Source organism: Salvelinus alpinus, chromosome 5 (assembly GCF_045679555.1).
Source record: "Salvelinus alpinus chromosome 5, SLU_Salpinus.1, whole genome shotgun sequence".
Taxonomy (NCBI): domain Eukaryota; kingdom Metazoa; phylum Chordata; class Actinopteri; order Salmoniformes; family Salmonidae; genus Salvelinus; species Salvelinus alpinus.
The window spans coordinates 10831852-10858585 of record NC_092090.1 but is presented as its reverse complement, the minus strand read 5'-3'; the positions used below and the strand labels follow the sequence as shown (position 1 = coordinate 10858585).

Here is a 26734-nt window from a genome sequence, read left to right as displayed (position 1 = left end):
GCTAGGGGGAGGTGGGTGGAAGCCTAACACAATCCAGAGACAGGTGATGTTCAGTAGCTAGGGGGAGGTGGGTGGGAGCCTAACACAATCCACAGAGACAGGTGATGTTCAGTAGCTAGGGGGAGGTGGGTGGAAGCCTGACACAATCCACAGAGACAGGGAATGTTCAGTAGCTAGGGGGAGGTGGGTGGAAGCCTGACACAATCCACAGAGACAGGTGATGTTCAGTAGCTAGGGGGAGGTGGGTGGAAGCCTAACACAATCCACAGAGACAGGTGATGTTCAGTAGCTAGGGGGAGGTGGGTGGAAGCCTAACACAATCCACAGAGACAGGTGATGTTCAGTAGCTAGGGGGAGGTGGGTGGAAGCCTAACACAATCCACAGAGACAGGTGATGTTCAGTAGCTAGGGGGAGGTGGGTGGAAGCCTGACACAATCCACAGAGACAGGTGATGTTCAGTAGCTAGGGGGGAGGTGGGTGGAAGCCTGACATACACACCCCCCTCCCCCCTGACTAGCTGGGTTGTATAGTAATACGTGGTGGATCTGTTCTCTGCATCGTGCTCAGTGGGGTTTCACTGTCAGAGAGGAGATAGGAGCCAGCATCAAGCTGATCTTCATTTAGACTCTGTAGCTGTTGGCAGGGTGAGGGGTGACAGTCTCACAGTATGTCAGACAGACAGGCAGACAGACAGATAGACAGAGAGACAGAGAGACAGAGAGAAAGAGAGAAAGAGAGAACACAAGAGAGCGAGAGAACACAAGAGAGCGAGAGAGAGAACACAAGAGAGCGAGAGAGAGCGAGAGAGAGAGCAAACACAAGAGAGCGAGAGAGTGTGTGTGTAAATATGGTGTGTGGGTGGGGTGCTCCAGGAGTTGCCCTTTAAAAGGTTCTTCTCCTCCCCGTCACTCCCCCCCCACCCCTTTCCCTCACATCACCCAGTGACAACACATCAGGGGGGGGGTCGTCCCCTCACCCTCTCATAGCCTCAGCAGACTCTCTGGGGAAAATACTAATTACCCCTCTATCCAACACACACAAACACAAATCGGGTTGAGAGTAGGGCCATTTAGTCGACGGGTCAATGGGCTGTTGGTCAACTGAGATTTCTTAAGCCGAACAGTAGTAAAAATAAAAATATATAATAATAATATCATGGTGTACAAGACGCCTGTCTGATTGGACTGATCCATTGTGGAGGCTGTGGGGATGGAACAGTCCATCACTAAGACATGTGCTACTGAAATTCTATATGGTTACATTACATAAGAACAATGGTGCAACACTAATAAAAATAGTATTTTATAACAAATGTGCTTGGATAGCGGTCGCTGTCCGCGGTTCTGAAACATCAGTGCGCTGTTGATTTGGCTCCTTTTCCTAAACCATGTTGCTATGTGGATAATAGCAGAGTTAACCAGCATGTTGAATTGGAGCCTTTTCCTGGACCATGTTGCTATGTGGATAATAGCAGAGTTAACCAGCATGTTGAATTCAGAGCCTTTTCCTAAACCATGTTGCTATGTGGATAATAGCAGAGTTAACCAGCATGTTGAATTGGAGCCTTTTCCTGGACCATGTTGCTATGTGGATAATAGCAGAGTTAACCAGCATGTTGAATTCAGAGCCTTTTCCTAGACCATGTTGCTATGTGGATAATAGCAGAGTTAACCAGCATGTTGAATTGGAGCCTTTTCCTAGACCATGTTGCTATGTGGATAATAGCAGAGTTAACCAGCATGTTGAATTGAGCCTTTTCCTGGACCATGTTGCTATGTGGATAATAGCAGAGTTAACCAGCATGTTGAATTGGCTCCTTTTCCTAGACCATGTTGCTATGTGGATAATAGCAGAGTTAACCAGCATGTTGAATTCGGAGCCTTTTCCTGGACCATGTTGCTATGTGGATAATAGCAGAGTTAACCAGCATGTTGAATTGGCTCCTTTTCCTAGACCATGTTGCTATGTGGATAATAGCAGAGTTAACCAGCATATTGAATTCAGAGCCTTTTCCTGGACCATGTTGCTATGTGGATAATAGCAGAGTTAATCAGCATGTTGAATTCAGAGCCTTTTCCTGGACCATGTTGCTATGTGGATAATAGCAGAGTTAACCAGCATGTTGAATTCAGAGCCTTTTCCTGGACCATGTTGCTATGTGGATAATAGCAGAGTTAACCAGCATGTTGAATTCAGAGCCTTTTCCTAGACCATGTTGCTATGTGGATAATAGCAGAGTTAACCAGCATGTTGAATTCAGAGCCTTTTCCTGGACCATGTTGCTATGTGGATAATAGCAGGTAGCCTAGTGGTTAGAGCGTTGGACTAGTAACCAGCAGGTAGCCTAGTGGTTAGAGCGTTGGGCCAGTAACCAGCAGGTAGCCTAGTGGTTAGAGCGTTGGACTAGTAACCAGCAGGTAGCCTAGTGGTTAGAGCGTTGGACTAGTAACCAGCAGGTAGCCTAGTGGTTAGAGCGTTGGACTAGTAACCAGCAGGTAGCCTAGTGGTTAGAGCGTTGGACTAGTAACCAACAGGTAGTCTAGTGGTTAGAGCGTTGGGCCAGTAACCGAAAGGTTGCAAGATCAAATCCCAGAGCTGACAAGGTAAAAATCTGTCGTTCTGCCCCTGAACAAGGCATTTAACCCACTGTTCCCCGGTAGGCTTGTTCTTAACTGACTTGCCTAGTTAAATAAAAAATATACATGAGTCATTCATGAATTGAAATGCAATCAACTTCCAATCAACTGTGTTAATAATAGTTTTAAAATAAAATAAGTCGACCCTTGAATAATTAGCATAAACAATAAATAATAAAGGCTTTACAAAAGCAGAACTCTGGTATGGTACACTCTGGCATGCTATACTCTGGCATGCTATACTCTGGCATGGTATACTCTGGTATGGTATGGTATACTATGGTATACTCTGGTATGGTATAGTCTGGTATGGTATAGTCTGGTATGGTATAGGGTATTTATTTTATTTATTTATTTTACCGTTATATGCTATACTCTGGTATGGTATAGGCATGCTATACTCTGGCATGGTATACTCTGGTATGGTATACTCTGGCATGGTATACTCTGGCATGGTATACTCTGGCATGGTATACTCTGGTATGGTATACTCTGGTATGGTATGGTATACTCTGGTATGGTATACTCTGGCATGCTATACTCTGGCATGCTATACTCTGGCATGCTATACTCTGGCATGCTATACTCTGGCATGCTATACTCTGGTATGGTATACTCTGGTATGGTATACTATGGTATACTCTGGTATGGTATAGTCTGGTATGGTATACTCTGGTATGGTATAGGGTATGCTATACTCTGGTATGGTATAGTCTGGTATACTGTGGTATGGTATACTGTGGCATGGTATACTGTGGCATGGTATGGTGTGGTATACTCTGGCATGGTATACTATGGCATGCTATACTCTGGTATGGTATACTCTGGTATGGTATAGTCTGGTATGGTATACTCTGGTATGGTATGGTATACTCTGGTATGGTATACTCGGGTATGGTATACTCGGGTATGGTATACTCGGGTATGGTATACTCTGGTATGGTATACTCTGGTATACTCTGGTCTGGTATACTCTGGTCTGGTATACTCTGGTATGGTATACTCTGGTATGGTATACTCTGGTATGGTATGGTATACTCTGGTATGGTATACTCTGATATGGTATGGTATACTCTGATATGGTATGGTATACTCTGATATGGTATACTATGGTATGGTATACTCCGATATGGTATACTATGGTATACTCTGGTATGGTATGGTATACTCTGATATGGTATACTCTGATATGGTATGGTATACTCTGATATGGTATACTATGGTATGGTATACTCTGGTATGGTATACTCGGGTATGGTATACTCGGGTATGGTATACTATGGTATGGTATGGTATGGTATACTCTGGTATGGTATACTCTGATATGGTATACTCTGACATGGTATGCTATACTCCGATATGGTATACTCTGATATGGTATACTCTGATATGGTATACTCTGATATGGTATACTCTGATATGGTATACTCTGGCATGGTATACTCTGGTATGGTATACTCTGGTATGGTATGGTATGGTATACTCTGGTATGGTATACTCTGGTATGGTATGCTCTGGTATGGTATACTCTGGTATGGTATGGTATACTCTGATATGGTATACTCTGATATGGTATGGTATACTCTGATATGGTATGGTATACTCTGATATGGTATACTATGGTATGGTATACTCCGATATGGTATACTCTGGTATGGTATGGTATGGTATACTCTGATATGGTATACTCTGATATGGTATGGTATACTCTGATATGGTATACTATGGTATGGTATACTATGGGTATGGTATACTCTGATATGGTATACTCTGGTATGGTATACTCTGGTATGGTCTGGTATACTCTGATATGATATACTATGGTATGGTATACTCTGGTATGGTCTGGTATACTCTGGTATGGTATACTCTGGTATGGTATAGTATACTCTGGTATACTCTGGTATGGTATAGTATACTCTGGTATGGTATACTCTGGTATGGTATACTCTGGTATGGTCTGGTATGGTATACTCTGGTATGGTATACTCTGGTATGGTATAGTATACTCTGGTATGGTATGGTAGACTCTGGTATGGTAGACTCTGGTATGGTAGACTCTGGTATGGTAGACTCTGGTATGGTAGACTCTGGTATGGTAGACTCTGGTATGGTAGACTCTGGTATGGTATGGTATACTCTGGTATGGTATGGTATACTCTGGTATGGTATGGTATGGTATGGTATACTCTGGTATGGTATACTCTGGTATGGTATGGTATGGTATGGTATACTCTGGTATGGTATGGTATGGTATACTCTGGTATGGTATACTATGGTATGGTATGGTATACTCTGGTATGGTATACTCTGATATGGTATACTCTGATATGGTATGGTATACTCTGGTATGGTATAGTATACTCTGGTATGGTATACTCTGGTATACTCTGGTATGGTATACTCTGGTATGGTATACTCTGGTATGGTATAGTATACTCTGGTATGGTATGGTATGGTATACTCTGGTATGGTATACTCTGGTATGGTATACTCTGGTATGGTATGGTATGGTATAGTATACTCTGGTATGGTATAGTATACTCTGGTATGGTATAGTATACTCTGGTATGGTATGGTATACTCTGGTATGGTATACTATGGTATGGTATGCTATACTCCGATATGGTATACTCTGATATGGTATACTCTGATATGGTATACTCTGATATGGTATACTCTGATATGGTATACTCTGGCATGGTATACTCTGGTATGGTATACTCTGGTATGGTATGGTATGGTATACTCTGGTATGGTATACTCTGGTATGGTATGCTCTGGTATGGTATACTCTGGTATGGTATGGTATACTCTGATATGGTATACTCTGATATGGTATGGTATACTCTGATATGGTATGGTATACTCTGATATGGTATACTATGGTATGGTATACTCCGATATGGTATACTCTGGTATGGTATGGTATGGTATACTCTGATATGGTATACTCTGATATGGTATACTATGGTATGGTATACTATGATATGGTATGGTATACTCTGATATGGTATACTCTGGTATGGTATACTCTGGTATGGTCTGGTATACTCTGATATGATATACTATGGTATGGTATACTCTGGTATGGTCTGGTATACTCTGGTATGGTATACTCTGGTATGGTATAGTATACTCTGGTATACTCTGGTATGGTATAGTATACTCTGGTATGGTATACTCTGGTATGGTATACTCTGGTATGGTCTGGTATGGTATACTCTGGTATGGTATACTCTGGTATGGTATAGTATACTCTGGTATGGTATGGTAGACTCTGGTATGGTAGACTCTGGTATGGTAGACTCTGGTATGGTAGACTCTGGTATGGTAGACTCTGGTATGGTAGACTCTGGTATGGTAGACTCTGGTATGGTATGGTATACTCTGGTATGGTATGGTATACTCTGGTATGGTATGGTATGGTATGGTATACTCTGGTATGGTATACTCTGGTATGGTATGGTATGGTATGGTATACTCTGGTATGGTATGGTATGGTATACTCTGGTATGGTATACTATGGTATGGTATGGTATACTCTGGTATGGTATACTCTGATATGGTATACTCTGATATGGTATGGTATACTCTGGTATGGTATAGTATACTCTGGTATGGTATACTCTGGTATACTCTGGTATGGTATACTCTGGTATGGTATACTCTGGTATGGTATAGTATACTCTGGTATGGTATACTCTGGTATGGTATGGTATGGTATACTCTGGTATGGTATACTCTGGTATGGTATACTCTGGTATGGTATGGTATGGTATAGTATACTCTGGTATGGTATAGTATACTCTGGTATGGTATAGTATACTCTGGTATGGTATGGTATACTCTGGTATGGTATACTATGGTATGGTATGGTATACTCTGGTATGGTATACTCTGATATGGTATGGTATACTCTGGTATGGTATAGTATACTCTGGTATGGTATGGTATACTCTGGTATGGTATACTCTGGTATGGTACGGTATACTCTGGTATGGTATACTCTGGTATGGTATGGTATGGTATACTCTGGTATGGTATACTCTGGTATGGTATACTCTGGTATGGTATGGTATGGTATAGTATACTCTGGTATGGTATAGTATACTCTGGTATGGTATAGTATACTCTGGTATGGTATGGTATACTCTGGTATGGTATACTCTGGTATACTCTGGTATGGTATACTCTGGTATGGTATACTCTGGTATGGTATAGTATACTCTGGTATGGTATACTCTGGTATGGTATGGTATGGTATACTCTGGTATGGTATACTCTGGTATGGTATACTCTGGTATGGTATGGTATGGTATAGTATACTCTGGTATGGTATAGTATACTCTGGTATGGTATAGTATACTCTGGTATGGTATGGTATACTCTGGTATGGTATACTATGGTATGGTATGGTATACTCTGGTATGGTATACTCTGATATGGTATGGTATACTCTGGTATGGTATAGTATACTCTGGTATGGTATGGTATACTCTGGTATGGTATACTCTGGTATGGTACGGTATACTCTGGTATGGTATACTCTGGTATGGTATGGTATGGTATAGTCTGGTATGGTATAGTCTGGTATGGTATACTCTGGTATGGTATACTCTGGTATGGTATGGTATGGTATAGTCTGGTATGGTATACTCTGGTATGGTATACTCTGGTATGGTATAGTCTGGTATGGTATAGTCTGGTATGGTATAGTCTGGTATGGTATAGTCTGGTATGGTATACTCTGGTATGGTATGGTATACTCTGGTATGGTTATCATTTATTTGGTGCTGTTTACATTGTTCCACACGGTCAGGAAAAATATATTGTAATCTAACAGCACTGTTTGGCACATAACATCCACGCATCGCTTGCTGCTTACCTAATCTTTCTTGATCTCCAGTATTTTCCATAACTAGTCACATTTATTCCTCACATCTGACTTCCCCTACAGCTCCTGAGCAACCAGTGAACATTACCCCGTTTCCAGTTCATTTGTCACGTTCTCTGCATCCATTTTGCCGTCACGTGTTCAGAGTTTGTTATAACCAATTTATTGATGTGATTATGCTACGCTACGGGTCAGGTCCTATTGGTCACGTGCATGTGATGCAAACATGTGTCACGTAAAGAGAGCAAGGGTTGAGGGAATGTTTTCCCGAAACAAAATGAGGCATTTCAGTAACAGAACTTTTCAGTCAGAAATGGTAACATGGACAGCGTGATAAACACTTGAAGTTCTCTGTGGTCGATGCAGCAGGGAGGAGAGACAACGAGTGCTAGTCACACAGTCACTCGCTGGAAAATAAAATCTGATTAACACAGCAAGTCTGAGCACAATCAAATCAACTGCGGTCAGACTCCCTCTACTCATTTGTGTGTCTTAAATTATTTCATCAAACAGTTCGCTTAAAGCATCAGACAAGCTCAGTGAATATAGTTGATTTGATTAAAACACAGAGGATGTGTCTATATATGGTTGCCTAGGACAACCCTAGTTGAGAGGAAAGAGACAAACATTTGTTACAGTCATTTCACCAGCAGTCCAACCCTGTTCCGTGTGACACGGCCAGCAGTCCAACCCTGTTCCGTGTGACACGGCCAGCAGTCCAACCCTGTTCCGTGTGACACGGCCAGCAGTCCAACCCTGTTCCGTGTGACACGGCCAGCCGTCCAACCCTGTTCCGTGTGACACGGCCAGCCGTCCAACCCTGTTCCGTGTGACACGGCCAGCCGTCCAACCCTGTTCCGTGTGACACGGCCAGCAGTCCAACCCTGTTCCGTGTGACACGGCCAGCCGTCCAACCCTGTTCCCTGTGACACGGCCAGGCGTCCAACCCTGTTCCGTGTGACACGGCCAGGCGTCCAACCCTGTTCCGTGTGACACGGCCAGCCGTCCAACCCTGTTCCGTGTGACACGGCCAGCAGTCCAACCCTGTTCCGTGTGACACGGCCAGCAGTCCAACCCTGTTCCGTGTGACACGGCCAGCAGTCCAACCCTGTTCCGTGTGACACGGCCAGCAGTCCAACCCTGTTCCGTGTGACACGACCAGCAGTCCAACCCTGTTCCGTGTGACACGGCCAGCAGTCCAACCCTGTTCCGTGTGACACGGCCAGCAGTCCAACCCTGTTCCGTGTGACACGGCCAGCAGTCCAACCCTGTTCCGTGTGACACGGCCAGCAGTCCAACCCTGTTCCGTGTGACACGGCCAGCAGTCCAACCCTGTTCCGTGTGACACGGCCAGCAGTCCAACCCTGTTCCGTGTGACACGGCCAGCAGTCCAACCCTGTTCCGTGTGACACGGCCAGCAGTCCAACCCTGTTCCGTGTGACACGGCCAGCAGTCCAACCCTGTTCCGTGTGACACGACCAGCAGTCCAACCCTGTTCCGTGTGACACGGCCAGCAGTCCAACCCTGTTCCGTGTGACACGGCCAGCAGTCCAACCCTGTTCCGTGTGACACGGCCAGCAGTCCAACCCTGTTCCGTGTGACACGACCAGCAGTCCAACCCTGTTCCGTGTGACACGGCCAGCAGTCCAACCCTGTTCCGTGTGACACGGCCAGCAGTCCAACCCTGTTCCGTGTGACACGACCAGCAGTCCAACCCTGTTCCGTGTGACACGGCCAGCAGTCCAACCCTGTTCCGTGTGACACGACCAGCAGTCCAACCCTGTTCCGTGTGACACGGCCAGCAGTCCAACCCTGTTCCGTGTGACACGGTCAGCAGTCCAACCCTGTTCCGTGTGACACGGCCAGCAGTCCAACCCTGTTCCGTGTGACACGGCCAGCAGTCCAACCCTGTTCCGTGTGACACGGCCAGCAGTCCAACCCTGTTCCGTGTGACACGGCCAGCAGTCCAACCCTGTTCCGTGTGACACGGCCAGCAGTCCAACCCTGTTCCGTGTGACACGGCCAGCAGTCCAACCCTGTTCCGTGTGACACGGCCAGCAGTCCAACCCTGTTCCGTGTGACACGGCCAGCAGTCCAACCCTGTTCCGTGTGACACGGTCAGGCGTCCAACCCTGTTCCGTGTGACACGGTCAGGCGTCCAACCCTGTTCCGTGTGACACGGCCAGCAGTCCAACCCTGTTCCGTGTGACACGGTCAGGCGTCCAACCCTGTTCCGCGTGACACGGTCAGGCGTCCAACCCTGTTCCATGTGACACGGCCAGCAGTCCAACCCTGTTCCGCGTGACACGGCCAGCAGTCCAACCCTGTTCCGCGTGACACGGCCAGCAGTCCAACCCTGTTCCGCGTGACACGGCCAGCCGTCCAACCCTGTTCCGTGTGACACGGCCAGCCGTCCAACCCTGTTCCGTGTGACACGGCCAGCCGTCCAACCCTGTTCCGTGTGACACGGCCAGCCGTCCAACCCTGTTCCGTGTGACACGGCCAGGCGTCCAACCCTGTTCCGCGTGACACGGCCAGCCGTCCAGACATCCGTCCAGACAGACAGAGACATCCGTCCAGACAGACAGAGACATCCGTCCAGACAGACAGAGACATCCGTCCAGACAGACAGAGACATCCGTCCAGACAGACAGAGACATCCGTCCAGACAGACAGAGACATCCGTCCAGACAGACAGAGACATCCGACAGACAGAGACATCCAGACAGACAGACACATCCGTCCAGACAGACAGAGACATCCAGACACGTCCAGACTCCCCACCACCCGAACACGTCCTCCCAACCCTAATACACTCACTCACCCCTACCTTGGATCCATCTACACTGATGATGCGGTAGCTGTTGCGTGTGGAGTCGTAGAAGTAGGACACGGTGACTGCCTGTTTACTGGCTGGGACCCAGTTCTTCTTGGTGGTCGGGTCAATCTGGAACACATGGGCCCTGGTGGTGAAGATTGGCTGCTCCCTGCACGAGACGAGGAGGAGAAGAGAGAGGAGGAGAGAGAGAGGGGGAGGAGGAGGGAGAGAGAGGGGGGGAGGAGGAGGGAGAGAGAGGGGGGGAGGAGGAGGAGGAGAGAGAGGGTGGAGGAGGAGGAGGAGAGAGAGAGGGGGGAGGAGGGAGAGAGGAGGAGGGAGAGAGAGGGGGAGGAGGAGGAGAGAGAGGGGGGAGGAGGAGGAGAGAGGGAAAGGGAGGGAGGAGGAGCGAGAGGGAAAGAGGAGGAGGAGAGAGAGGGAAAGAGGAGGAGGAGAGAGAGGGAAAGGAGGAGGAGGAGGGAGAGAGAGGGGGGGAGGAGGAGGGAGAGAGAGGGAAAAAAGGAGGAGGAGAGAGAGGGGAAAAGGAGGAGGAGCGAGAGAGGGGGTGGGGGGGGGGGGGGCGAGAGAGTGGGAGAGGGATGAGAAGGAGAAGATTAGGAGACCTCTAGTTTGGGTTGGAAGCTCTAGTAATTAATGGTTTGGGGTGTTAGAAACTCCCATGTATTCTATTGGTCAATCTAAGAGCACATGCATTAGCGTGCAAATACTGAAAGTAACAGGAGTCAAAAACACATAAAGAACTAGACAACAGCTGGCCAGGTTGTGTGGTGTGAGTTGAGTACTGGGAGAGATCCAGGTCAGTAGTTTTGCCTGCTGCAGCGTAACATATTCCTGTGGCAGTCACCTGGGATGCCAGATCCTCAGTTTCTCTCCCAGTGGAGAGCAGGTGTTAATGTAACACTAACCCTGGTGTCACCTGGCAACCCGCAGCCATTAGCACTTCATCAGCTCAAGCCTCTCACGGGAGGGAAGGAAAACACACAGGCAATACACTAGCCCTATCAAGTTATAGGGAGAAGAAACACCACCACACACACACAGTCTCAGGTGCTCACAGGGTATCAGAGTCCTCCTGGTAAGCTGTTTTAATACACGGCTGCATTAAGACTAGGCCTGGTAATTACCCAGGACATCACGATTCCATATCATCGCCATACTTTAGGTGCGATTCTCACAATTCTCAACCAAGATTCTATTGTGATTTGATGTTCCAAACATATTGCTCACTATACATCTGCTGCAGAGAGACCAGAGAGACATGAGAAAACTAATGTTGATCAGTCAGGGAAATAAAAGTGTTGAAAACACATTGGCTCACTATTTAAAGATGGCGAACAAGATATAGGATGAAAAATACCTGTGTTTTGGTGCAGGGTCAGACTAGTAGAACTAGTGATATGTCTATCAACTCCCCCCCCCATCAATAATTAGGAGAGTTTAAACCTCTGCAGTCCCCTGTTCCCTGTGTGTGTACTGTTGTCATCTGATGGACATCTGTTAGGAAGATTATCAACTGGGCTTCTTGCATTTTGGACATCATCAAGGACGTAGGCAACAAGGACGTAGGCAACAAGGACGTAGGCAACAAGGACGTAGGCAACAAGGACGTAAGGTTTACATGTCAAAGGTTACATATTCCACTGCCTAACAGAGGGGAAAAAATGACTTTTCTACATCGGTAGACTTTTCAAATCAATGGGAAAATGGGTATTAAATAGTATCTAGATGACCCAGATTGAATTATAATGACATTTGAAGGATACAGCTACAGGCATCTCTCCCAGCATCACTACTTGCCATTAGGACAAATTAACTCACAACCTCTCTGTTATTCAGGAACCATTTGAACAATGACTAAATGGAGGGACAATCACGGCGACACACACACTTTTAAAATGTCCTCTTAGATCGACCGTCTGTTAAAAATGTGGCCTGCCAGAGTAACACAGTCATCATTCCCAGAGTAACACAGTCATCATTCCCAGAGTAACACAGTCATCATTCCCAGAGTAACACAGTCATCATTCCCAGAGTAACACAGCCATCATTCCCAGAGTAACACAGTCATCATTCCCAGAGTAACACAGTCATCATTCCCAGAGTAACACAGTCATCATTCCCAGAGTAACACAGTCATCATTCCCAGGACTTCATTAACTCAACCTCTGTTTTGGACAATCACACACACTTTTAAAATGCCCTCTTAGTACCATAGGAGTCCACAGGCTTGGTTATCACTAGGTGTTATAAAGGACTACAGGCTTGGTTATCACTAGATGTTATAAAGGACTACAGGCTTGGTTATCACTAGATGTTATAAAGGACTACAGGCTTGGTTATCACTAGATGTTATAAAGGACTACAGGCTTGGTTATCACTAGATGTTATAAAGGACTACAGGGTTGGTTATCACTAGGTGTTATAGAGGACTACAGGCTTGGTTATCACTAGATATTATAAAGGACTACAGGCTTGGTTATCACTAGATGTTATAAAGGACTACAGGCTTGGTTATCACTAGATGTTATAAAGGACCACAGGCTTGGTTATCACTAGGTGTTATAAAGGACTACAGGCTTGGTTATCACTGGATGTTATAAAGGACTACAGGCTTGGTTATCACTAGGTGTTATAAAGGACTACAGGCTTGGTTATCACTAGATGTTATAAAGGACTACAGGCTTGGTTATCACTAGATGTTATAAAGGACTACAGGCTTGGTTATCACTAGATGTTATAAAGGACTACAGGGTTGGTTATCACTAGGTGTTATAGAGGACTACAGGCTTGGTTATCACTAGATATTATAAAGGACTACAGGCTTGGTTATCACTAGATGTTATAAAGGACTACAGGCTTGGTTATCACTAGATGTTATAAAGGACCACAGGCTTGGTTATCACTAGGTGTTATAAAGGACTACAGGTTTGGTTATCACTGGATGTTATAAAGGACTACAGGCTTGGTTATCACTAGGTGTTATAAAGGACTACAGGCTTGGTTATCACTAGATGTTATAAAGGACTACAGGCTTGGTTATCACTAGGTGTTATAAAGGACTACAGGCTTGGTTATCACTGGATGTTATAAAGGACAAAGTGGCAGTAAAGTGGCAATATCATTGAAACAGATATGAGTCATTTCCTGTCTGTCAGAGTGAGCTAGAGACAGCCAATAGGATCTACCTCCTGGCAGACAGACCAGTCTTTTCTCTTCTTCTCTCCTCCTGTCCTATTCTCAGAGGGCCCTGTACGTGTGTGGGGGGGGGGGGGGGGGGTTGACACACTCATGCAGAAAGCAAGATGTGTGTGGGTGGGGCCACGCTCCCATCTCCCATTAGACAGTCAGTGTTCAGTAAACACACAGGCTGAACACGCAGTGCAGAGTCAGTCAGTCAGTCAGTCAGTCAGTCAGTCAGTCTATCCCCACCTGGTCCTGCCACAATACAACCTTTCCATCCCTTCCTGTTACCACACTCTCTGTGGTTATATTTACATACTTGATTTAAAAAAAAATCAAACCAGGAAATCAAACCAATGTAAAACGCAGCATGTGTGCAGTATGTGATTGTAGTGTGGTTTTGTGTGTGTGGAACCTGTAGGACTCTGTGTGGAAGAGAGTGCACACACACACACTACACAAAACACACACACTACACAAACACACACACTACACACACTACACAAACACACTACACACACACACACACACTACACAAACACACACACACACACACCCCTTTCCTTCACAGAGGACTATTTCATTCTATTTCAGTACAGCTTTATTGATAAGTACCCAGAGGGCGATAGGCATCGCTCCACAGGACAGCAGAGATATATTGTTTTCATATTCCATCCCTACTAAAGTATCCTAGCAGGGCATAGATCTATACTAGGAGGTATCCTAGCGGGACATGGATCTATACTAGGAGGTATCCTAGCGGGACATGGATCTATACTAGGAGGTATCCTAGCAGGACATAGATCTATACTAGGAGGTATCCTAGCGGGACATAGATCTATACTAGGAGGTATCCTAGCGGGACATAGATCTATACTAGGAGGTATCCTAGCGGGGCATAGATCTATACTAGGAGGTATCCTAGCGGGACATAGATCTATACTAGGAGGTATCTAGCGGGACATAGATCTATACTAGGAGGTATCCTAGCGGGACATAGATCTATACTAGGAGGTATCCTAGCAGGGCATAGATCTATACTAGGAGGTATCCTAGCAGGGCATAGATCTATACGAGGAGGTATCCTAGCGGGACATAGATCTATACTAGGAGGTATCCTAGCGGGACATAGATCTATACTAGGAGGTATCCTAGCGGGACATAGATCTATACTAGGAGGTATCCTAGCGGGACATAGACCTATACTAGGAGGTATCCTAGCGGGACATAGATCTATACTAGGAGGTATCCTAGCGGGACATAGATCTATACTAGGAGGTATCCTAGCGGGACATAGATCTATACTAGGAGGTATCCTAGCGGGACATAGACCTATACTAGGAGGTATCCTAGCGTGACATAGATCTATACTAGGAGGTATCCTAGCGGGACATAGATCTATACTAGGAGGTATCCTAGCGGGACATAGATCTATACTAGGAGGTATCCTAGCGGGACATAGATCTATACTAGGAGGTATCCTAGCGGGACATAGATCTATGCTAGGAGGTATCCTAGCGGGACATAGATCTATACTAGGAGGTATCCTAGCGGGGCATAGATCTATACTAGGAGGTATCCTAGCGGGACATAGATCTATACTAGGAGGTATCCTAGAAGGACATAGATCTATACTAGGAGGTATCCTAGCGGGACATATATCTATACGAGGAGGTATCCTAGCGGGACATAGATCTATACGAGGAGGTATCCTAGCGGGACATAGATCTATACTAAGAGGTATCCTAGCGGGACATAGATCTATACTAAGAGGTATCCTAGCGGGACATATATCTATACTAGGAGGTATCCTAGCGGGACATAGATCTATACTAGGAGGTATCCTAGCGGGACATAGATCTATACTAGGAGGTATCCTAGCGGGACATAGACCTATACTAGGAGGTATCCTAGCGGGACATAGATCTATACTAGGAGGTATCCTAGCGGGACATAGATCTATACTAGGAGGTATCCTAGCGGGACATAGATCTATACTAGGAGGTATCCTAGCGGGACATAGACCTATACTAGGAGGTATCCTAGCGTGACATAGATCTATACTAGGAGGTATCCTAGCGGGACATAGATCTATACTAGGAGGTATCCTAGCGGGACATAGATCTATACTAGGAGGTATCCTAGCGGGACATAGATCTATACTAGGAGGTATCCTAGCGGGACATAGATCTATGCTAGGAGGTATCCTAGCGGGACATAGATCTATACTAGGAGGTATCCTAGCGGGGCATAGATCTATACTAGGAGGTATCCTAGCGGGACATAGATCTATACTAGGAGGTATCCTAGAAGGACATAGATCTATACTAGGAGGTATCCTAGCGGGACATAGACCTATACTAGGAGGTATACTAGCGGGACATAGACCTATACTAGGAGGTATCCTAGCGGGACATAGACCTATACTAGGAGGTATCCTAGCGGGACATAGATCTATACTAGGAGGTATCCTAGCGGGACATGGATCTCTACTAGGAGGTATCCTAGCGGGACATAGATCTATACTAGGAGGTATCCTAGCAGGACATAGATCTATACTAGGAGGTATCCTAGCAGGACATGGATCTATACTAGGAGGTATCCTAGCAGGACATGGATCTATACTAGGAGGTATCCTAGCAGGACATAGATCTATACTAGGTATCCTAGCAGGACATAGATCTATACTAGGAGGTATCCTAGCAGGACATAGATCTATACTAGGTATCCTAGCAGGACATAGATCTATACTAGGAGGTATCCTAGCAGGACATAGATCTATACTAGGTATCCTAGCAGGACATAGATCTATACTAGGTATCCTAGCAGGACATAGATCTATACTAGGAGGTATCCTAGCGGGACATAGATCTATACTAGGAGGTATCCTAGCAGGACATAGATCTATACTAGGAGGTATCCTAGCAGGACATAGATCTATACTAGGAGGTATCCTAGCAGGACATAGATCTATACTAGGTATCCTAGCAGGACATAGATCTATACTAGGAGGTATCCTAGCAGGACATAGATCTATACTAGGAGGTATCCTAGCAGGACATAGATCTATACTAGGTATCCTAGCAGGACATAGATCTATACTAGGAGGTATCCTAGCGGGACATAGATCTATACTAGGAGGTATCCTAGCAGGACATAGATCTATACTAGGAGGTATCCTAGCGGGACATAGATCTATACTAGGAGGTATCCTAGCAGGACATAGATCTATACTAGCAGGACATAGATCTATACTAGGAGGTATCCTAGCGGGACATAGATCTATACTAGGAGGTATCCTAGCAGGACATAGATCTATACTAGGAGGTATCCTAGCAGGACATAGATCTATACTAGCAGGACATAGATCTATACTAGGAGGTATCCTAGCAGGACATAGATCTATACTAGCAGGACATAGATCTATACTAGGAGGTATCCTAGCAGGACATAGATCTATACTAGCAGGACATAGATCTATACTAGGAGGTATCCTAGCAGGACATGTACAGTGGTGTGTGTTAGTTAGTTAAAGGAGGACGGGCTCATTGTAATGGCTGGAATGGAACAGAGTCCATATGTTAGATGTGTTTGATACCGTTCCATTTACTCCATTATAATGAGCTCGTCCTCCTATAGCTCCTCCCACCAGCCTCCTCTGGTGTGTGTGTGTGTTTATCCAAGCAGGGAATGTCCAGAAGCCAGTAGGAGTGAACTCTTCTGTTCGTTATAATGTGTAACAGTAGGAAGCTAATGCTGCTGTTATTTGAGGTCATATCTCATGGCTTTGATCTGCCTCCCAGCGATATGGAACGTTCTGTGTGTGTGTGTGTGTGTGTGTGTGTGTGTGTGTGTGTGTGTGTTCTGTCCTATGGCTCTAGCGTACAGTGCTGATTATGTGTGTCTGTAGCTCACAGTGTTCTGTGTGTGTGTGTGTGTGTGTGTGTGTGTGTGTGTGTGTGTGTGTGTGTGTGTGTGTGTGTGTGTGTGTGTGTGTGTGTGTGTGTGTGTGTGTGTGTGTGTGTGTGTGTGTGTGTGTGAGAGTGTGTGTGTGTGTCTGTAGCTCACAGCAGAGGGCTGAGCAGTGAAAACATTCTTAGGTAAGATGAAAGAGCAGAATTAGACATCTTATTAAACTTTCATGATCTGGTCTGACAAATCAGTGTGGAAACCGTGCTCCTCCTCTTAAAACACACACACACACACAGTTCCTGTTCATACACACACTCACAAATGCACCGCACACACCTCTCATGTTAGATCTGTCAAGCACGCACACTTCCTCACGTTCACACACTACAGTACTCACACACTCTTCACAGTAAATCTGTCAACAGCCGGTTCAGAGAATAGTAGTTCTGTTGGCTGAATGAATGCATTCACTGAATCTCTCCTCTCTTTCCTTACGTCCCCTCTTCCTTACGCCCCCTCTTCCTCTCGCCCCCCTCTTCCTCTCGCCCCCCTCTCCCTCTCGCCCCCCTCTCGCCCCAGTTCTTGTACTACAGAACATTAAAGTTGAATACACAAAGTGCTAGAGCAACTGCAGTCAGACCGCTAGGACAGACGAACCGCTAGGACAGATGCTAGGACAGACGGCCCGCTAGGACAGACGGACCGCTAGGACAGATGCTAGGACAAACGCTAGGACAGACGGACCGCTAGGACGGACGATAGGACAGACGGACCGCTAGGACAGACGCTAGGACGGACAATAGGACAGACAGACACTAGGACAGACGGACCGATAGGACAGACAGACGCTAGGACAGACGGACCGCTAGGACAGGCGCTAGGACAGACGCTAGGACAGACGGACCGCTAGGACAGACGCTAGGACAGACGGACCGATAGGACAGACAGATGGACACTAGGACAGACGCTAGGACAGACGGACCGCTAGGACGGACGCTAGGACGGACGCTAGGACAGACAGACGGACACTAGGACAGGCAGCAATGGGCCATTGAGCTAATAATGTCATCAGGATTATTGTCCTCAAAGAAATGAAAGCCTTCCTAATAAATTCACTGTCCCCATAATCCTAATCTGAACTGTAATCTGCTTGGAAAAATACCCTTTATGCAGATCACTGTTGTGCCGTTTTCAACAGGGGCACAGACCTTTTGAACAAGATGGCGCTGGCAGACACAGAAAGACCTGACCTTTTGAACAAGATGGCGCTGGCAGACACAGAAAGACCTGACCTTTTGAACAAGATGGCTCTGGCAGACACAGAAAGACCTGACCTTTTGAACAAGATGACGCTGGCAGACACAGAAAGACCTGACCTTTTGAACAAGATGGTGCTGGCAGACACAGAAAGACCTGACCTTTTGAACAAGATGGCGCTGGCAGACACAGAAAGACCTGACCTTTTGAACAAGATGGCGCTGGCAGACACACAAAGACCTGACCTTTTGAACAAGATGGTGCTGGCAGACACAGAAAGACCTGACCTTTTGAACAAGATGGCGCTGGCAGACACACAAAGACCTGACCTTTTGAACAAGATGGCGCTGGCAGACACAGCAAGACCTGACCTTTTGAACAAGATGGCGCTGGCAGACACAGCAAGACCTACCCTTTTGAACAAGATGGCGCTGGCAGACACAGCAAGACCTACCCTTTTGAACAAGATGGCGCTGGCAGACACAGAAAGACCTGACCTTTTGAACAAGATGGCGCTGGCAGACACAGAAAGACCTGACCTTTTGAACAAGATGGCGCTGGCAGACACAGAAAGACCTGACCTTTTGAACAAGATGGCGCTGGCAGACACAGAAAGACCTGACCTTTTGAACAAGATGGCGCTGGCAGACACAGAAAGACCTGACCTTTTGAACAAGATGGCGCTGGCAGACACAGAAAGACCTGACCTTTTGAACAAGATGGCGCTGGCAGACACAGAAAGACCTGACCTTTTGAACAAGATGGCGCTGGCAGACACAGAAAGACCTGACCTTTTGAACAAGATGGCGCTGGCAGACACAGAAAGACCTGACCTTTTGAACAAGATGGCGCTGGCAGACACAGAAAGACACACAGGCAGCCTGGAACATTCCTTAAATACCTGACGAGAGGGAACTATTTATGAACTGTTGCCTGACGAGAGGGAACGATTTATGAACTGTTGCCTGACGAGAGGGAACTATTTATGAAATGTTGCCTGACGAGAGGGAACTATTTATGAAATGTTGCTGTACCTGTTCCAGATATGAAAACTATTTATTTATTATATATATATATATATATATATATATATATATATATATATTTATGAACTGTTGCCTGACGAGAGGGAACTATTTATGAACTGTTGCTGTACCTGTTCCAGATATGAAAACTATTTATATATATATATATATATATATATTTATGAACTGTTGCCTGACGAGTGGGAACTATTTATGAACTATTGCCTGACGAGAGGGAACTATTTATGAACTATTGCCTGACGAGAGGGAACTATTTATGAACTATTGCCTGACGAGAGGGAACTATTTATGAACTGTTACCTGACGAGAGGGAACTATTTATGAACTATTGCCTGACGAGAGGGAACTATTTATGAACTGTTACCTGACGAGAGGGAACTATTTATGAACTGTTACCTGACGAGAGGGAACTATTTATGAACTGTTGCCTGACGAGAGGGAACTATTTATGAACTGTTACCTGACGAGAGGGAACTATTTATGAACTATTGCCTGACGAGAGGGAACTATTTATGAACTGTTACCTGACGAGAGGGAACTATTTATGAACTATTACCTGACGAGAGGGAACTATTTATGAACTGTTGCCTGACGAGAGGGAACTATTGCCTGACGAGAGGGAACTATTTATGAACTATTGCCTGACGAGAGGGAACTATTTATGAACTGTTACCTGACGAGAGGGAACTATTTATGAACTGTTACCTGACGAGAGGGAACTATTTATGAACTGTTGCCTGACGAGAGGGAACTATTTATGAACTGTTACCTGACGAGAGGGAACTATTTATGAACTATTGCCTGACGAGAGGGAACTATTTATGAACTATTGCCTGACGAGAGGGAACTATTTATGAACTGTTGCCTGACGAGAGGGAACTATTTATGAACTGTTACCTGACGAGAGGGAACTATTTATGAACTATTGCCTGACGAGAGGGAACTATTTATGAACTGTTACCTGACGAGAGGGAACTATTTATGAACTATTACCTGACGAGAGGGAACTATTTATGAACTGTTGCCTGACGAGAGGGAACTATTGCCTGACGAGAGGGAACTATTTATGAACTATTGCCTGACGAGAGGGAACTATTTATGAACTGTTACCTGACGAGAGGGAACTATTTATGAACTGTTACCTGACGAGAGGGAACTATTTATGAACTGTTGCCTGACGAGAGGGAACTATTTATGAACTGTTACCTGACGAGAGGGAACTATTTATGAACTATTGCCTGACGAGAGGGAACTATTTATGAACTATTGCCTGACGAGAGGGAACTATTTATGAACTGTTACCTGACGAGAGGGAACTATTTATGAACTGTTACCTGACGAGAGGGAACTATTTATGAACTGTTGCCTGACGAGAGGGAACTATTTATGAACTGTTACCTGACGAGAGGGAACTATTTATGAACTATTGCCTGACGAGAGGGAACTATTTATGAACTGTTACCTGACGAGAGGGAACTATTTATGAACTATTACCTGACGAGAGGGAACTATTTATGAACTGTTGCCTGACGAGAGGGAACTATTGCCTGACGAGAGGGAACTATTTATGAACTGTTGCCTGACGAGAGGGAACTATTGCCTGACGAGAGGGAACTATTTATGAAATGTTACCTGACGAGAGGGAACTATTTATGAAATGTTGCTGTACCTGTTCCAGATATGAAGTCACTGCACGCACACACACACACACACTGCACACACACATACACAGGTCTGTCTTGTTCAATTCTACAGTAGGTTTCTGTGCTTGGTTAATTTCCTCCCTTTGTCTTAGGCAATACCCCCAATTATGCAAAACCTCTCCACTTCTTTGAACATTATGCTCCTAAACTTGTACTGCTTTTCAATCCATACATCGCCTCATTCAGTTATAACCTACACAAACTCACAGCCATAACCTACAACCTCTGGTTCAGCAGTTGATTCAGCAGCCCTCGCGGTGGGAAGGCAAAGTGTTCCCGTTTTGAACCATTTCCTGTGTCTGAAGGTAGAACTCTGCCTAGCCGGCAGACCCAGAGAGCAAATCAAATGCATCTACAGGCCTACCGCTGGCCAATTAGATAGCTCCGATACCCGTGTCTGCACAGTTTCCTCAAGCCACAGACTGTAAAAAGAAACCTCGAACGCACAGCAAAGTTGATAATACTGTGAGATTTAAACACTTTTAAAACCACGACTAGAGAGAGACTCAACGAACACAGCAAAGAGCAGCTGTTTTTATGAGTGAGATCATGTTTAAGATGTTATTCAGCACCGTCAACACTTTTAAAGCCATACTTCCTACTTCCACTCGCGCTACAACCAGCACTGAGCTGTAATTAATGGAGTATAGAGAAGTGTTCCCACTCGCGCTACAACCAGCACGGAGCTGTAATTAATGCCTATAGAAAAGTGTTCCTATAAGTTTGAGTTGCTTATTATCTGCTCGTCTCTTTTTTAATACCAAGGAATATTTCACTTTCTCTGGTCGTAGGATTAACAACATGAACTGGTGCATGAGTTTCCCCATCAGCTGGAAGACTGAGTCCCCTTTTCTCAGCGGAGGGAGGGAGAGAGGAGGGACGGGGAGTCGGGTAACAGGCAACCTCACAGCTGGAAGACTGAGTCCCCTTTTCTCAGCGGAGGGAGGGAGAGTCCAGGGACGGGGTGTCTGGTGAGAGGCTGCCTCATCGTCCCTCCCTCCTTCTCCTCAGACTGACCATCAGCTGCAGGCCATCAGTCCAGTAAAAAATAAACAATTATGCTCACTCAGCTGTGCCTCATGCAAATGATCTTTTACCAGTGTGATCATATCCCTCATTTGTTAAACATATCATTTAAAAAATGATCTGAGAAGAACAACATTGGCAGGGCAATTCAAGCACAGCCAATATGTAGTGATGATGTATTGGGCCAATACTCTCTAGCCTACTGCACATTGCTACAATACTGTTTTCAATTGGTTGATGTTGCGTTGGCTTACGTTTGTAAGTCACGTTAATGAGAAGTCTGAGCCGTAGCTCTCAGCTTGCATTTTGACTCAGAAAGTGATCTTGACTCAGAAAAGGTTGGTGACCACTGACCTCCCCCAGACTCAGTGCCGTCACCTCCCCAAACGCAGTGCCGTAACCTCCCCAAACGCAGTGCCGTCACCTCCCCAAACTCAGTGCCGTAACCTCCCCAAACGCAGTGCCGTAACCTCCCCAAACTCAGTGCCGTCACCTCCCCAAACTCAGTGCCGTAACCTCCCCAAACGCAGTGCCGTAACCTCCCCAAACTCAGTGCCGTAACCTCCCCAAACGCAGTGCCGTCACCTCCCCAAACTCAGTGCCGTAACCTCCCCAAACGCAGTGCCGTAACCTCCCCAAACTCAGTGCCGTAACCTCCCCAAACTCAGTGCCGTAACCTCCCCAAACTCAGTGCCGTAACCTCCCCAAACTCAGTGCCGTAACCTCCCCAAACTCAGTGCCGTAACCTCCCCAAACAGAGGTTGTCTCCTGACCTGCAGCCACTACTATGAGACCTTGTTCTGTACAGGAAGTTCTCTGTTGGACTAAACACTGTACTGTCGCCAGGCGCGCACACACACACACACACACACACACACACACACACACACACACACACACACACGATTTCAGCTGCTCTCACTCTGAAGTCAGAGAGAGGGAGAGAGAGAGAGAGAGTGAGTAACTACATACATTCATAAATGCCACATGACTGGAGCTGGATGTACAAGCTGAATAAACATCACCTCATCGTGTGATGATCAAGCTTCATTGAGACAACAGCAACAGTTGGGTTTTTTCCCTGATGAAAAAAAAAGTCAGGACCAGACAAGAGGAGAGATTGTTGACACTGCTGTTTCTCGAGACATGGACAAGTTGGCATGGGCAGAGACAGGCTGGCACCCAGCCTACTCTCCATCCACTTTAACTACGGTTAAAATGATCACCAAATCAGTCCGGAGCACTTTAACAAACAGGATATATTTGTACTGGGATATGTTCAGTGCTCTAGTGACCGTGGCTGATGAAGTGCGTGACAAACCTGTTGCAGGGGAAGAAAGCAGAGCTTTCCTCGCTCCTTTTCACATTGACGATAGCACAGGGACATTTTGGGAGGTTCTCCAGGGACAATTCTGTTGTGTAAACTTGAAAAAAAATGATCACGTCTCGAGTGCTAACTATGGAGGTGGTGCATGACACTCCCCCTGACAGCTGCCCCCCTCTAAGCAGGACGGTGTAAACAGAATAGTTCAGCCCAACACTCCTACAGTATAAATGGTAATAGCAGAGCAATGTTTTCTTTTTAAATAGCTGACGTGGACATTTTTCCTAATATTTTAGACTTGTTTTATTGAGTTCTTACCTGAAATTGCACCAACAGCCTGTGACATTCTGGCCTAGCTGCCGCCTGCCGGCTACACTGAGCCACGTAAAACTATGGAAGCCCTTTCCCGCCACCATTTAAAAGAAAATGTCGATACTAATCGCAAAAAATGTTTGATATGCTCAAGATATGCTCAACGGCCTTGCAACATTTTGTTCAGATTGTTCAAGTGTTCAGTAATATCAACCAAGAATGCAAGGTCCCGTAGCCATTCCTGAGATTGTAATTCCAACACCGGTTTTCCTTTTTTCTCCATGAACTGTCCGATTTCCTCTCGTAGATCAAAGAAATGCCTCAGCACAGCGCCTCGGCTTAACCATCTCACTTCAGTGTGGTATGGCAGGCTGTGGGTAATGTTGCTGTCGCTGAGAAGTTTGTCAAACTGACGATGGTTCAGACCTCTGGACCGGATGAAATTTACAGTGCGAACAACCACCTCCATGACGTGGTCCATTTTCAGCGACTTGCAACACAATGCCTCCTGGTGCAAAATACAGTGAAATGTCCAGAAACGATCTCCTCCATTAAGGGCTTGAACTTTGTCTTTGAACTTTGTCGCGACACCTGCTTTCTTTCCGACCATGGATGGCGCGCCGTCTGTAGCCAGGCTGACAGCGCGGGACCAGTCCACTCCAACTCTGTCCAATGCAGCAACGACAGAGCCGAAAATGTCCACGGCTGTTGTGGTGTCCATCATTGGCACCAACTCAAGAAACTCTTCAGTAACAGTCAATGTCTCATCAACTCCTCGAATAAATATGGCCAGTTGGGCCACGTCTGTGATGTCAGTGCTCTCGTCAATTGCCACGGAAAATGCAATAAATGACTTGACTCTCTGTTTCAATTGACTGTCTAAATCTGCCGATAGTTCCGAAATCCTCTCTGCTATAGTATTCCTCGTCAGGCTAATATTGGCAAAAGCTTGTCGCTTCTCGGCACATACAAGTTCAGCCGCCTTCATCATGCATCGTTTAACAAAGTCACCGTCGGAATACGGCTTCGATGCTAATGCTATTTCGCTAGCAATTAGGTAGCTGGCTTTTACCGCTGCTTCACTGACTTCTCGGCTCTGGATGAAAGTTGACTGCTGTTTCCTCAGACCCGCCAGCAATTCGTTAATCTTATCTCTTCTCAGTTGTCCTTGCAAGCCGTCATATTTTTCGCTGTGATGAGTCTCGTAGTGGCGTCGAATATTATATTCCTTCAATACCGAAACTTGTTGCAAACACACCAAGCACGAAGGTTTTCCGTGCATCTCTGTAAATAAATAGGACGTGGTCCATTTTTCTTTGAAAATTCTACACTCCTTATCTACTTTTCTCCGTTTGGATAACGACATTTTGGCTAATGAGGTATTAAGGTATTAACAACGTCGTAACAAGCAGCAGATGGCGCATTGATACCGTCTGCTGTTTTCAGTCTGTCTCAGTGATGCAGCTTGTCTTCTACTCTGATGGAAAGAGTGCGCCCCTTAGCGGATAATCCATGAATTGCAGCAAATTAAAAATATTAATTCCATGTCTTTTATGCATTTTTTCCACTTTCAAATTATCCTGCGGGCCTGATCGAACCTCCTTGGGGGCCGGTTCCGGCCCGCGGGCCGTATGTTTGACACCCCTGGTCTAAACAGTAGTACTTTGTCCCTCTTTTCAACGTGTCTCAATATTTGTCATTAAACCAAATCCAAAGTGCTGGGGGCGAATGCCAACATGCCCCCAGTTTGCCCTGTTGTGCTGATCTCTGCAACGTGGAGAGATGAAAATCACCTCACAACGCTACAAATGAAGAAACAGAACCTATATATGATCTATATGGATTTTATTTTGGGTGTGGCGGGAATGAGCTTCCATATAAAAACAGCTCCCCGGTGAATTATAGCACACGTAGCCTACTGATTAGCACACGTAGCCTACTGATTAGCACACGTAGCCTACTGATTAGCACACGTAGCCTACTGATTAGCACACGTAGCCTACTGATTAGCACACGTAGCCTAATGATTAGCACACGTAGCCTACTGATTAGCACACGTAGCCTACTGATTAGCACACGTAGCCTACTGATTAGCACACGTAGCCTACTGATTAGCACACGTAGCCTACTGATTAGCACACGTAGCCTACTGATTAGCACACGTAGCCTACTGATTAGCACACGTAGCCTAATGATTAGCACATGTAGCCTAATGATTAGCATGATATTGATTAAAATGAAGCATGGTTTGTTGTAATGTTGTAAGCTAGGCCTGCTGTACTTTATATTCGTATTAGAGGGATAAGCATGGATTTTCAGTAGGCTAACATTACTTGTGCTTTTGGATTTAAGCTAAAAGATTTGAAAATAAAGCCTTTTAATTGTCTGCACATGTTTGTGAATTGTTGCGCTATTCAAGAATATAATATGGTTTGGTTGTATTAATTAATACTGTAATATGGTTTGGTTGTAATAATTAGGAGTTATATTGTAGGGGCATGAAGAGTTGCTTGCTTAACGTTAGCTAGTAGCTAGCTAGTCAGTAGAATAGTTTGCAGTGCTTGGCCTCCTGGCTATTGGCTACTGTGACATTTTTGAGCTGAA

The 26734-nt window shown here is 45.6% G+C and overlaps 1 protein-coding gene across 3 annotated transcripts in view; it reads right to left on the bottom strand.

Moving 5' to 3' along the window:
• homer2 (homer scaffold protein 2) overlaps positions 1–26734 on the bottom strand; it is a 127952-nt gene that overhangs the window by 84543 nt on the left and 16675 nt on the right. For 2 of the 3 annotated variants that reach the window (XM_071400559.1, XM_071400557.1), the window contains exon 2: positions 10359–10521. In XM_071400559.1, the coding sequence (XP_071256660.1) occupies positions 10359–10521 (163 nt within the window). The remainder of the gene's footprint in view (positions 1–10358; positions 10522–26734) is intronic. The other variant, XM_071400560.1, reaches the window with a different exon arrangement.